The sequence below is a fragment of the Nicotiana tomentosiformis genome, chromosome 3 (genome assembly GCF_000390325.3).
Source record: "Nicotiana tomentosiformis chromosome 3, ASM39032v3, whole genome shotgun sequence".
Taxonomy (NCBI): Eukaryota; Viridiplantae; Streptophyta; class Magnoliopsida; order Solanales; family Solanaceae; genus Nicotiana; species Nicotiana tomentosiformis.
The window spans coordinates 149,564,935-149,578,796 of NC_090814.1; the positions used below are offsets into that span (position 1 = coordinate 149,564,935).

The following is a 13,862-nucleotide window of genomic DNA, read 5'->3' on the forward strand; positions in this document are numbered from 1 at the left end:
TTTTTTTCAGCACACAAGTGTTGACTCTCCCTAATCTACATTCTAGATGAAAAATATTTTAATGATTTCTCTTACATAAAGTGATGACCACCAGATAAAGTCTCAAATAAAATGTTACGTATTTCTTATAATATTGCATGTGTCAAAACTTAGTGAATAATAAAAACCCGTTTCTCTATCCTTCTCCACTGAAATATCAAACGTTTGTCTACGATAAGATTGCTAAAGTTATGTTAGTGTAGAATGAAGCTCATAACTGATTTTAGCCCGAAGGGTAGTATACTATGATGCAGCTGCTTCACTTTCTCATCTTTAATATGAAAAGTATCAACTGTTTCTTTCCCAAGTTCTCTGACAACCTCTCCACCTTCCTCTTATTCAGGTATAACTGTCAATATTATTCTCTCACAAACCTGATGTTCCTTTGTTTTCCAAGGAGACAATGCGTGAAGTATCTTCTCAGTCATATACGTATAACATATAGGAAAAGCACATTCTTTTTATATGATATTTAAAATCACTACTTAAAAATGGGGCTAGCACCACTAACAATTTGTGGGGTATAGGGCGGGAAATGCTGGCTGGGATATGACCAACTGGAACCATTTAAGCACGAGCAGCAGTCTTGCTAACTTTTTTTCACCTATGTGTGGGCAAAAAATAAAATTGATCGACTTTTAAGAATTTTAAGCAAAATATGTGTACAGAAGGTTAAAATCACACAAAAAGTAACCTAGCACATGAAATATAGTGGCCAGTAAATTTTTAGCCCATCAACATCAGGCTTATTCCAAAAAACAAACCCCTGGTGTTGAAACTACAAGTATCCAGACCTAGCTTCATGTACACTTCTACCACTACTATGTCCACTTGACTTGCCGGTACTGAGAATTGGTTGGAACTGACCTTGCATATCAGCAAGCTCTCTCACACGCGAGAGAATTGGAGCAGGGATCGGAACTGAAGCCTGTTTCCGGGAATTCAGCATCTGTTCCATTACAAGTATGATGTTAAGGATACTACGATCAGTCCCTCTAACTTCCATAAATTGGGTGGGGGTAAAATGACAGACTAGCCTGTTTGTCCAAGCTTCTCAAATCTTAGAAGCACTTTTTTCAAAGTGCTTTGAGGAGAAGCAGAAGCAATTTTGGAGAAGCAAAAAAAAATAGTTTTTCTCCGAAAGCACTTTTTTGAAAAGCACTTTTGAGAAAAATACACTTAGGGACAGTTTTTAAAAGCTTCGTCAAACACTAATTGCTGCTGAGAAGTGCTTTTCAAATTAATTAGCCAAACACAAACTGTTTCTCACCAAAAGTACTTTTGAGAAAAGCACTTTTGAAAAAAAAAAAAAACACTTCTCAAAATAAGCTAATTTTTGCAGCTTGGCCAAACAGGCTATAACTGTTAACAGATGCAAAAACAAACCGCACCACCTTCTCTTTTTATTTTCAAAAATATGGAGTAGATGAAGTCTTGATAAAATCATTGGGAACTGTGAAACAACTTGCATAATAATTCTAATAATGCTAACCCCTTTTTCTGCAGGCAACTGCACAAAACTAGCTTTCAGCAGATTTCTCCACTTGTCCTGCAAATACATCAATAATTTGAAGCATTTCATCACATGTACAAAACAGTGATAGACTAATTTATTTCGAATGACCCCGAAGGCTGATTAGATTCAACTAAATGCACAAGTCAATACCAACCTTCAGGTCCACCGAAGTTCTGTAAGGGCAAGATGCAAAAGCAAGCCGCTTTATCTCAGACCATCTACCAGCACCATACCTGGCTACGCCTTCAACTAACTTAACAACCTCATCAATAGTCCAAGGTCGATGATGTTTTCTCCGCATTCCTCCTTTTGGGGTGGGTACAGATATCACATTATCATCTGAGTTATCCTCAAAGCCGTCATTCAGTTCCACATTATCATCTGAATTGTCCTCATTCATGTCATTCTCTAGCTCAACAATTCTCATCCCACTGTAATGCTCGTCTTTCTCACAAGCAGCAATAAGCTAAGAAAACAACATGAGTGCCACAATATATCTTCATCAATTTAAACTTCGGATGGATGGATATATATATATATATATATATCAGAGAGAGAGAGAGAGAGAGAGAGAGAGAGAGAGAGAGAGAGAGAGAAACCAGCCAAATATATACAACAAAAATTTGACTCAACATGAGGATGAATCTAATTGACAAGGAAAGCAGTATATTGAGCCAGAGATTGGGTTCCATGGAGATTGGAAAATGAAAAAAAGAAAACTAGTTTTGATCAAATATGTTTTGGTCTGACTTTTCCAATTCGAAAAATTTCCATTCTGAGAAAAGTGAGTTATATTAGACCAATTATCATTTATTTTAATAAAAAATACTCTAATCTCAAAGTGACTTAAAATGAAAATTTAACCTGGTTTATTACCAGTTTGAATCTTTTTTATGTCCTATACGCAGAAATGAGTTTGTATCAAGTACTAACAAGCAAGTTTAAGGAGAAAAGGGTTTTCTCAGTCTTCTATTTGTTACCTTATAACAGATGGTGCCGTTAGTTATGGTGTCGTTAGTTTGTGTCTTCTTTCTTTGGTTTTAGTAACACTGTTATAGCTTGGACTAAAGCTATCTACTTTTACAGACTTGAGGGATGTTTTATATTCAGCAGTATATATAAGGGATCAAAATATTCCTATACCCATACTTAACTACTTAAGGGACTGTCCTGGTTTTTTCCTCAGGGAGAAATACATGATAAATTTTTTATTACTTGCAAATAATCTCTCAAACAATAAGTTACAACCACAAAGGTAATAACAACTAATGATTCTTTTATAATGGTGATGTCAGGGCCAGCTTGCGTGCACCTTTACTATTCCAAAACTAATAATATAAACTCGTGAAAGAAGCTAAATTGGCATTTAATAATAACACAATCATTCAAAATCACAACCACGGCAATCTGAAACACTTTTTAAAAGTACTCTGTAACTGTAGTATGACTTTAAAAGGTGACAATTAACACGCAAGTAGTCTTGCTCTACACACAAAAAGAAAGCTAAGCAAGAGTTGCATGGTTGCAGGATATAAGAGAATTACTCAATCCAACTGACATGAGTGCCAACCGGAAAAAAAAATAATGATGTTATTCATAAAACTAAAAAGAGAATCATATCTAGTTTTATTTGAAGGCAAAGGCTAAAAAGAAAAATTATTAGATGATTATAAAAGGAACACAGAGAACATTTAAATTAGTCCCTCTCCTACACAGATAAACTTGTTCTCTTTCAAGGATAAAATTTGACAGGTTTCCCAAATAAAGTTGAACTTGTTTTAATTTGTATTTTGGAAATAAAAATTTAGATATCTAGAAATATATTCTAGAGGAAAATACTAAGTTGCAATTCTTTCTATTTTAAAAATGACAGGAAAAACATTTAAAAGTCTCAGTCATGGATCAATTTTTTTTCTCCACCAGGAAAAAAAGGGGGGACAATCATTTCAGGATAGAGGTAGCAATATTTAAATAAAGTAATATTGTAAGTATTGATAAAATGAAAATTGCACAGAATTTGAAGGCAAGCAGTAGAAAATGAAAGTTGTAAGCTATTTACAGGCTGTTTAGTCCACCCAGGAGTTGAGCTGGTCTTGATCAGGTCATTATTTCTCTTATCATCTTCTTGTGGCCCAGATGCATCAAAAACACTTCTTACTTGTCTGGTTGCCATGTCCATATCACTGGGCTGAAGTTTCTGCAATATTTAACTTGAAGTACATCAATAACCCAGAGGAAAAAAGCTAATCTTTCCATCAGCCATAGTAGCACATGACACTGGAGCCGAAAATACTTTAAAAGTATAAGAACCACATAATTTGATTTGGAAGATAAATGATTCAACAGCTTTATATAGAAATTACAGATTTATTGAGAAACACAGACACACTCCCTTATATAGTCACACTATGCTGTAAATACAAATGAAGAATCGTCGGATAAATGCATTTCAAATTGAATCTGAAATAATGTATGCAAGGAAGAAGAGAATAGCAGCATTGCAAGCATAAATATGAAATCATGTCTACATGGTATATATGGGAGTTTGAATGTACTATGTATTATACCCATTGAAAAAGTTATATGTCCTTATATGCAAATACATACTAGGAATATCAATGTAAACAACTATATGTCTATAAGGTAAGATACTTGTATTACCAAAAGAGATGTGAAGTTCTCACGTGGACGGCTCCTTCGAATCCGAGAAACAAATGGAATCTGAACACCGGAACCTCCTAGAGAATCTTGCCTGGTGAAGAGAGGTCTCGCGTTTGACCTAACATTTGTGGTGGGCCTCATAAGAGATTCTGTACATGGAAATCTGTATCTGGAGACTTTATATGAAGATGGTAACTTCTCACTAGTTTCTTCTATTTCTGAAAGTTCTTCAATATATCTTTTTGTCGGTTTGCGAACTCTTTTGGCTGTTCCCTGCTCTGCGTACAGATCCTTAGTAACATTACAACTTTCAAATGCTGAGCTGGGAACATCTGTGCCGGAAAAATTAGCATCATCATTTACTCTATTGTCACGGTCACCTAATGACCCTCCAGAGTCAGAATTTGCCACTCCAACTTCAGGATCTGCAGAAATTCTGACCTTTACAGGATGACTGATTTGTTCTTCACCTTTCCTCACCACTAAATTATCTCTTATTATGAAAGTGGTGCATGAAAAATCACACGAATTAGTCAGCCCCATAGTAATCCTCCTCTTAAGCCACTGTTTATCCTTGACAGAAGTTTCCCTTCCAAAAGTTGCTTTAAAAGTTTCTTGGAGCTCTTTAACTGTTAGATTGTCTAAGCATATCTTCCCCTCCAACTTCGAAAAGTCTGGCTTCCAACTAGAACTAGCAGAAGTTGATGGTGTATCCTCATTTAATGCATCTTCGGAATTGAAGCTTATTTCAGTCCTCCCAGATAGGTCAATGTTGCTGAGCTCCGAGCAAGGGGCCGATCCATGAACAGTCACCTGGAAGTTAATTCCAGTGTAAATCAGTAGAAAATGACTAATAAGTAGTAATACAACCACTACTAACAGCACCAGAGCAAGAAAGTGGCGAAGTATATAAAGACCATAATATATTTCTTCAGAACTCACTAATGCAGAAAGAGTTGAATGCCAAGCAAGATACAACACAACTAACTCTAACAGGTGAATGATTCACAAGCAAATCAGATCTACTTTACAGTTCACCACAAAGGAAAATTTTGTCGACTCAGTAGTTATGTCATAGCAATTTTACACTCAATCAATCGGTAAACAGCGCCTTAATCCCAAAACTAATTTATCTCAACGATATGAATCCTCTTAATCTGTTCCCTCTATTCGGGCTCATTTCAGCCAATGGAAAGAAAAAGGCTTGCTTTGAAGGACATAGAAATCACATTATTAGAATTAAGAATACATGTCTTCATAATCTGTATTTTTGGTGTAAAGGTAGTCAGTTAGGAAATCTGAATCAATTTATGGACTTTCTGGAGGTGCTAGGAGGGGGAGAATAGTTTGCTGATGTTGTAATTTGGGATGTATTTCTGTAACTTATTGTACCATCTTGGTACCTTATTAATAAAAATTTTACGTTCTTTAACAATCTCTACGATGAACATCAACATACTGCAACCCTCCTCCTTTATCTAGCCATGTGAAGCTGATATAACAATTTCACACTAGAAAGTTCAATATGAGGCCTAAATCAAGGAGATGTAAAACTGAAGAAGGCTACTTACATACCTTTTCAGGAGCTCCCATTTTTTCCAAGTCAGGCACTTTGTCGACTGACGCATTTGACTTTTCTGCAACAACTTTAGGGTTTTCATACTCTAGTTTACCTGAAAATGATTCTAATTGAGGAAAAAGCCAAAAGGAACCACCGAGACATAACCAATGGAAGTATGCTATTCAGCACAATAGTCACACAATAAGTTAAAGAAAAATGGATAATTTAACATCTAGTTCTAAACCTTCTGGAGCTTGAAATGGATTTCTCTCCATAAGACATCCTTCAGTTTTGCAGGATTCTGTAGTTTGTCTCGTATCCGGAACAAGCTTGGGTTCACACTTATCATCTTCGAGCAAGTCCTCAACCACCATAATTTCATCCTGTGTTGCAGGGACTAATCTCCCGTCACCATCAACCTACACAGTTGGTAAAGCATCACGACCATCAATTACTCTCTACGACATCAAACTTGCTTCTCCTGGTACAAATTGAATGTTTTACCTTTTCAACTTGGACAACAAGTGCTTGAATGACATTTGGAGAAAATATAATAATAATTAATACTGAGCCCAAGTTTGGCATTATGCTTAGAATTTCCTAGTAAGTCATAGGGAACTGCAAAGTATGACCAATTCAAATATGTCTTTCATTTGTGAGGAAAGAGATGTCCACCACAACACAAAAGGTAGCATATAAGACACTGTAGAAAGCAACCACCTTTCTAGAATTACCTTCTGCAAAATCCAAACACTTGTAATCTATCTCAGGCAAGATTGAGTAAGGCAACTGAAAATCAATATGATGACCCTTGGAAAGAAAATAGTTCTTCATCCCCTCAAAATAAAGCGAGAGAATCAAAAGACGACGTTCATAACCTCTCATGATGCTAATTACGATATAGGGTGAGCTCAAGGGAGACTTCCTTCCAGTTAGTCTTTAGCTAGAGCTATTTGATCCTACAAGTGATCTAAAAGCAAGAGAGATAACACCAATGCTTTGATAATCACCCAAAATTATCTTAAGCAACTATCTAACCACCACCACCACCACCACTCTCCTCTTTGAGGAGTCCCCTGATTACGCCTTTACCAGCTTTTCTAGCACCAACTACAAATCTTTAAGTAATTATGCTTTACAAACTAAAAAATCAGACACTCTTAGAAGGCCACTTTGACTTCAATATTGTAAGACCAATAAATGTCAAATTTTCAATTACTGTCTTCACGGGAAAATACAGCATACCCGGACAAGCTGGTAAACAATAGGATCAGCAATCTCCTTCTCCAAAGCCCCGAGGGTATTTGTTACTGGAAAAACACTACCCTCAATGTCAGCTTCATTTGCCTCCATTGCAAATGCATAATATGCAACTGGAATTTCTGAAAAGCACATAAGTTTGGGGAGAAATAAATTATTACACATGACATCTAAGTATCATAGCCTACAGTACATGCAGAACACAAGGCCACCAATTAAAGTACTAACATATTTGGGGAGAAATAAATTATTATACATGCGGTTTAAATGTCACAGCAACATCCATAGAATAGTTAACATACCTCAATCAAAACTTAGGCTGAATTTTATCGCAATCAACAAATAAACTGCGATTGAAATTGAACTCACCATAGGATTTATAGGCAACTGATAGAATTTCACAAGACCGGTCACATCATTCTACCGAGCTGAAATTCAAATTTTTGAACGCAGATTATAAAAGCGCGAGTAAAAATTTTAAAAAAATATATTTATATATATATATATATATAGAGAGAGAGAGAGAGAGAGAGAGAGAGATCAAAGTCCAAAAAATCTGAGACTCGAGATCACAATTGAATAATCAAAAGTAGTAATTAATTACTTGTGATATTGCAAATACGTTTCTCTGGATATTGCTTTTCCAGTACGCCGGGCAGAAGAGACCATCGAAAAGTTTCGGAACTGAAAATTTGTTATGTAATAAAGTCGATTGCCCAAGCGCGCGTGAAGTCCGATACCATAGTTCTCAACGATTCCTCACGGGTCGAAGCCACGTGCGGAAGTGACTCGATTTTATTTTATTAGTGAGCGGACAGGTGGAAATGGGATGATGAATTGAGCCTATGACAAGATCATTGGGCTCCCATTCTTTCTAGGGAAATATTCTTGGGCTATTTAAAGGAAGCTCATGATTAACAGAAAATGACCCATTATATCACCTCAAAATTTTAATAACTCATATTTTTTCTTGTTGATACGAAATATCTCTCCGGCCCAAATATATTATATCTAATAGTTTAAAATATCTATTTTATATAATAACAGTCTATTTTATATATTTTTTGTATAGTGACACTCTATTTTGTATATAATTTGTATAGTGACAATCTATTTAGTATATTTTTGTATAGTGACAGCCTATTTTGTATAGTGACAGTCTATTGTATATAAATTGTATAGTGACAGTCTATTTAATATTTTTTTTGTATATATATTGTATAGTCACAGTCTATATATATATATATATATATATATATATATATATATATATATATATATTGTATGGTGACAGTCTATTTAGTATAATTTTTATATAATGACAGTGTATTTTGTATATATTTTGTATAATGATAGTTTATTTATATATTTTGTATATTGACAGTCTATTGTATATAAATTGTACAGTGACAGTCTATTTTGTATATAGACAATAAGTACATAATATAATATTGTATATATTTTTTAAGGATTTTTTCATTCCTATACACCATTTGAAACCTTATTACGAAAAATGCCCATGTTTTAGTATTTATCCGACCTAAACACATTTTAGTTACAAAATATATACAATCCACTTTAAAAGGCTCTCAATCCATTATTTGTGCCTTCAATCAAGGGATTTGGTTACATCATTTTCCTCTTTTTCCTCATCTCTCCTCTCTTCTCTCCAAACAAATGCAATTTAGATTTTTTTTTTCCTATGTGTATTCAGTATTTTATTTCCCAATATTTCAGTGGTGATCGAAATCTAAAATTCTGAAAATGAGCAAAGGGATGGGCTTAGCTAGTCAGCCACGTTACCTCACAAAATTGGAAACTTCCCTTTATCAACCAAACCAAATACTATCAAAAAAAATCAAAACTTTAATCATTTCACTCACCTCGTCCTATCTTTCTCTGTATATATTCCAAATTCCCTGGTCCACTTTATACCTCTTGCTTCTGATTATAATATCTTATTACTAACAACTCTACAAATAAAAAGTGGCTCTTCCTCCCTAAATATTTTCGATACAGATAGTGTATGAAATTAAATGCACTGAGTATGTACATTAGCCAGTAAAATCTCTCCAAATGGAAGTGATTCAAGTTGCTACCAGAAAGCCATGGGTGGTGCTTTGAATTGCCTGTGACACTATAACTTATCTACAACTTTCATACATTATTTCTACCAAGGTAAATACAACTATAATATCATACAACTTAAATACAATTTTTATACAAATTTTATACAATATGTCTTTTGTATATTTTGTATCTGATTTATACACAGTAAAAAAAAAATTCATACAACTAATTATATATTATACAACTTATCTACAAACTTTCATATATTTTTTCTACCCAGTTATATACAACTACAATATCATACCACTTAAATACAATTTTTATATAAATTTTATACAATATGTCTTTTGTATATTTTGTATCTGGTTTATACATAGTAAAAACAAATTTATACAACTAATTATATATTATACAACTTATCTATAACTTATCTACAACTTTCATACATTATTTCTACCCAGTTATATACAACTACAATATCATACAACTTAAATACAATTTTTATACAATATTATTCAACTTTCATACAATATTTAAATAAAAAATATGTATAAACAACAGAATACAATTTTTCTACAACTTTACTATAATTTCGTAAGTGTTATAAGAAAAATCAAATTATGGTGGATGTCTACTCTTCCTCCATGATCTTCTCAAATGCTTAATGACATATTTCTATGCTTAATGGCATATTCAATGACATATTTTTCTTCACTTTTCATGCCTATATAAAGGCCTTGTAATAGATAAGAAAATACACACAATTTGAAGAAGAAAATCTCTTCCTTCTCTCTATCTTTATTTCTTGTTCATGTTTTACTAAATTATTTTTATTTCATAATAACATGTCTTGTTCGTGTTTTACTAAATTATTTTTATTTTATAACACGTTATCAGCACGAATTGCTCATTTCATGATCTTCTATGTCAAGACTATGTAAATTATAAGCAGACAATGAGATCAAGTACAATAAAAAATGTCTTGGATGATAATACAAAGATAAGTTTTACATCCATCTAAACCCATTCATATTTTCATATCTTTGCATTAACTTTATGGGCAGTATTTAGTTAAAATATTTTTTTCAATTGTATCCACTGAATTAAAGAACTGGAAAGGTATGTCTATTTTTGCTACATCTCTTATAGGACAAATATAATATTCCAACATATATATATATATATGTTCTAACCTTTTTACATACTATGATAGATAATTATTAAGGTAATTTAGTAATAATATTTTTACCATCACATGATGTATTTCATTGAAAGCAAAATTATCAAATATGTAGGCGATTTTACAGTACCTTGCAAATTTGGCATTCGGATATACAATCAATATAAACTCATTATAGTTATAATTTATAATAGTCACAGTTATGCATTAAGCCTTAAATATTTTTGCTGAAAACATAAGGCTCATTCCTTCGTATTGAATTTTTTTTTTTTGGTGAAGTTCTTATAGTCTTTGAAATATAAGTGGTTATAGGTTATCTGCATCTTTCCCCTAATTAATTTATTAAAATATAAAAATGATTGTATTATTTTTATAAAAAAATGGCATATAATAATAATAACTAAAGAAAAAATAATATATTTTTCATGAAAAAAACATGAAGCTTGTCCCACTTGATTTGCTCCATTCTTGAAGTGAATGTGATAGCAGTGCATGATAAGTCTAAATAAAGATAAGTGATTGAAAAATGAATGTGGGCGTGCGAAAGGTCAAAATAATAATAGTTATCACTATGGTAATTATAAAAAGGGAGAACAAGACAATGCTTACCATCAAATTGGTATGAAAAAATAAAAGCACATTGTATGATTAAACTCCATTCTTTGAAGAGAATGTGACCTATGATAAATATTAGGAATGCATACTCATTCCTGAAAGTGAATGTGAAAATATATATGTAATAAAGATTATGCATAATAATGTACTAGTGCATGGTTGGATAAATACTACAATTCAGACAAAGAAAGATAATGAATATTATTATGTACTTATATGAATATATCATTGGTCGCATACATGTGATACACCAAATATTTTGTCAAGCTTTATGAAAGTTATTAAAAGCAAAATTAAAGCAAGAAATTATTTTGCTTATGATGATTTTGAACATGACAATTATTATGATATGATTCTCTTTGTGAAGGAGACATTCATTATATGGATGGTGTGACAAAAGATCTTATAGTACAAAAGCAGTTAAGAGATCTGAAAGAACTAATTTGTTACTACCCGAATGAATGAAATTGTTCGTGACATTAATCTTGTAGTAAGTCTCAAAAGAAATATTTTGATTTACAAATATATTAGCCAAAGTGGTTGGCATATTGAGACTATAAATGAAAAGAAGATTAAATATCTTTATATTACTATAATCATACCGGGTAAATATGAAATGTTATCTGACTTTTCTTCTATTTGTACTACACAAGTATAAGCATGATGATGCAATTACAAGCCATAAGTAAACTAGAGGTTTACAGAAATAAATATTAGTTGGCATGACCGGTTGACCATCTCGGTTCAATTATGATGCGAAAATTTAATTGAGAATTACATTGGCATATATTGAAGAAATATAAGTTTCTTCAAGAATTCTCTTCTGCTGCTTATTCTCATGATATACCAGTTAAGGTTGGGATTGAATCCCTTGATTTATGGAACGAATAAAAGGTGATAAATATGGGCCCACTCACCTTCCATGTGGACCGTTTACTATTATATGATTTTAATAGATGCATCTATTCTATGGTCACATGTGCATTTGTTATCAACTTACAGTTTGGCTTTTGCAAGATTGATTGCTCAAATTATTAGAGCACAGTTCCATGATATAAATTATGATGATTTATCTTGATAATACTGGTTTAAATCCAAGTTGGTTTAGCAGAAATTGTATGCCTCCAATTATATCTAAACCATTAGTTATGAGAACAAAATTGCCAAAATAAAATTTGGTATGTGATATATTATTTAATATTCAACAGCACATGTACGCATCTAGCCAAGTTATGATAAGTTCTCCCTATCACAATCGATTCAGGGTCAGAAACCAAATAATTTCCATCTAGAAATATGAATGTGCCATATGATTTAATTGTTCCACCACAATGCACAAAGAAGGATCCCCAAATAAGGCTAGGGATATTTGTTCATGATCCCAACAATAGGGGGGAGAAAATAGGCAGCTGAAAAAGTAATGCATGTAATAAATTATTATGAGTACATCTAGATCCTCGTACGAGAAAATGTGAACTTGAAGTTCAAGTGATAATTCATTTGCAAAATATTGCCAGGCGTATTTGCTGACCCAAAACTAAATGTCATATTCAGTTGTTAATGCTCCAAATAAAATAAAGTTCATAATGAATAGAGTCTATAGCATGCATAAAGCATAATAGGCTAATCGGTTTCAAAGATAAAACTCCTTGAAGAAGGAGAGGAGCGAATGTTCAAGATGGTCTTAATAAGGAGGCAAATGCTCTAGAAGAGTACCACGACATAACACTTCATAAGATCTCACGGGAGAGGCTCAGGTACCTGAAGATAATAAGATAAAGAGATCTCAATAAGTTATATCTTTATTGGGTAATAGTAGAACCGATATAAAATGATCATTGACGATATTATTAATATAATGTAGCGCTCAATATTATTAATATTGACGAGGAACTTGAGCTCAAATCTGTCATGAAATTTGGACAGATAAATGATTGGCCAAATGAAAAATACGCAATGAAAATTAATTTAACCTGAAAAATATGAAGTTGGACGGATGGTCCTAACATCTGAAAGTATAAAGCCAGTGGAGGTATAAATGTGTTCTTGTACGAAAAAAATAAGAAGGTCAAGTCGATAAACATAAAGACGACTTGTGTCACACGAAAATTTGTAAATATCCTGGCATTGATTATATAGAGACATGTTCTCCTGTGGTGGATGTCGCCATTTCAGATTTTAATCTGGCAATACAAGAAAAATGTGATATGCATATAATAGAAATCATTGAGAATTTAAATTGTTCTGAAGCATATTAAGGTTTCTAAGAAATTTATTAAATAAAGCTTCAAAAATCCTTATATGGGTTGAAACAATCAGGGAGCATGTGGTATAATCGCTTGAGTGAGTACCTGTTTAAAGAAGGGTACAAGAATGAATCAATTTGTCCTTGTGTCTTTATAAAAAGATCTGGATCTAAATTTGTTATAATCACCATGTATGTTGATGATTTAAATATCATTGGAACTCCTAGGGAGCTTCCTAAAGCAGTAGACTATTTAAAGAAAGGATTTGAAATGAAAGATCTTGGAAAGACAGAATTTTGTCTTGGTCTACAAATTGAGTATATGAAAGATAAAATTTTTGTCCATCAACCAGCATACACTAAAATGATTTTAAAGCGATTATATATGGATAAAGCACATCCATTCCGACATCATGAAAATAATGAAGAGCTTCTTAGTCCCGAAGTACCATATCTTAGTGCAATTGGTGCACTAATGTATCTTTCTAACATTACAAGGTCTGACATAATTTTTCCAGTTAATGTCTTAACAAGATATAGCTCTGCTCCTACAAGGAGATATTAGAATGGAATCAAACACATATTGCGGTATCTAAAAGGGACTACCGATATGGGATTATTTTATGACAATGATTTCAGTCCCGATCTTGTTGGTTATGCCGATGCTGGGTATTTATATGACCCACACAAGGCTCGATCTCAAACATGCTATGTG

General features: G+C 32.9%; 1 protein-coding gene and 1 long non-coding RNA gene across 4 annotated transcripts; both read right to left on the minus strand.

Annotated features, from left to right (window-relative positions):
- Positions 1–650: 650 nt before the first annotated feature.
- LOC104097528 (uncharacterized) lies at positions 651–7,796 on the minus strand. Of its 3 annotated transcripts, none has more exons than XM_009604099.4 (10): positions 7,642–7,796; positions 7,407–7,465; positions 7,023–7,159; positions 6,022–6,196; positions 5,792–5,889; positions 4,217–5,029; positions 3,615–3,752; positions 1,710–2,021; positions 1,532–1,588; positions 651–988 (listed from the first exon to the last, which is right to left on the minus strand). In XM_009604099.4, exons 3-10 carry the CDS (start codon positions 7,128–7,130, stop codon positions 818–820), a joined length of 1,872 nt encoding a protein of 623 aa, XP_009602394.1. In that variant the 5' UTR covers positions 7,131–7,159; positions 7,407–7,465; positions 7,642–7,796; the 3' UTR covers positions 651–817. The 3 variants fall into 3 exon arrangements, with proteins under 3 accessions (XP_009602394.1, XP_070053942.1, XP_018626801.1); XM_070197841.1 differs by having other exon boundaries at positions 7,023–7,150; positions 7,403–7,465; XM_018771285.3 differs by having other exon boundaries at positions 7,340–7,465.
- LOC138907266 (uncharacterized) lies at positions 2,279–3,608 on the minus strand. The gene is made up of 2 exons (XR_011415075.1): positions 2,822–3,608; positions 2,279–2,781 (listed from the first exon to the last, which is right to left on the minus strand). It is a non-coding gene; the product is annotated as an uncharacterized lncRNA (long non-coding RNA).
- Positions 7,797–13,862: the final 6,066 nt, after the last annotated feature.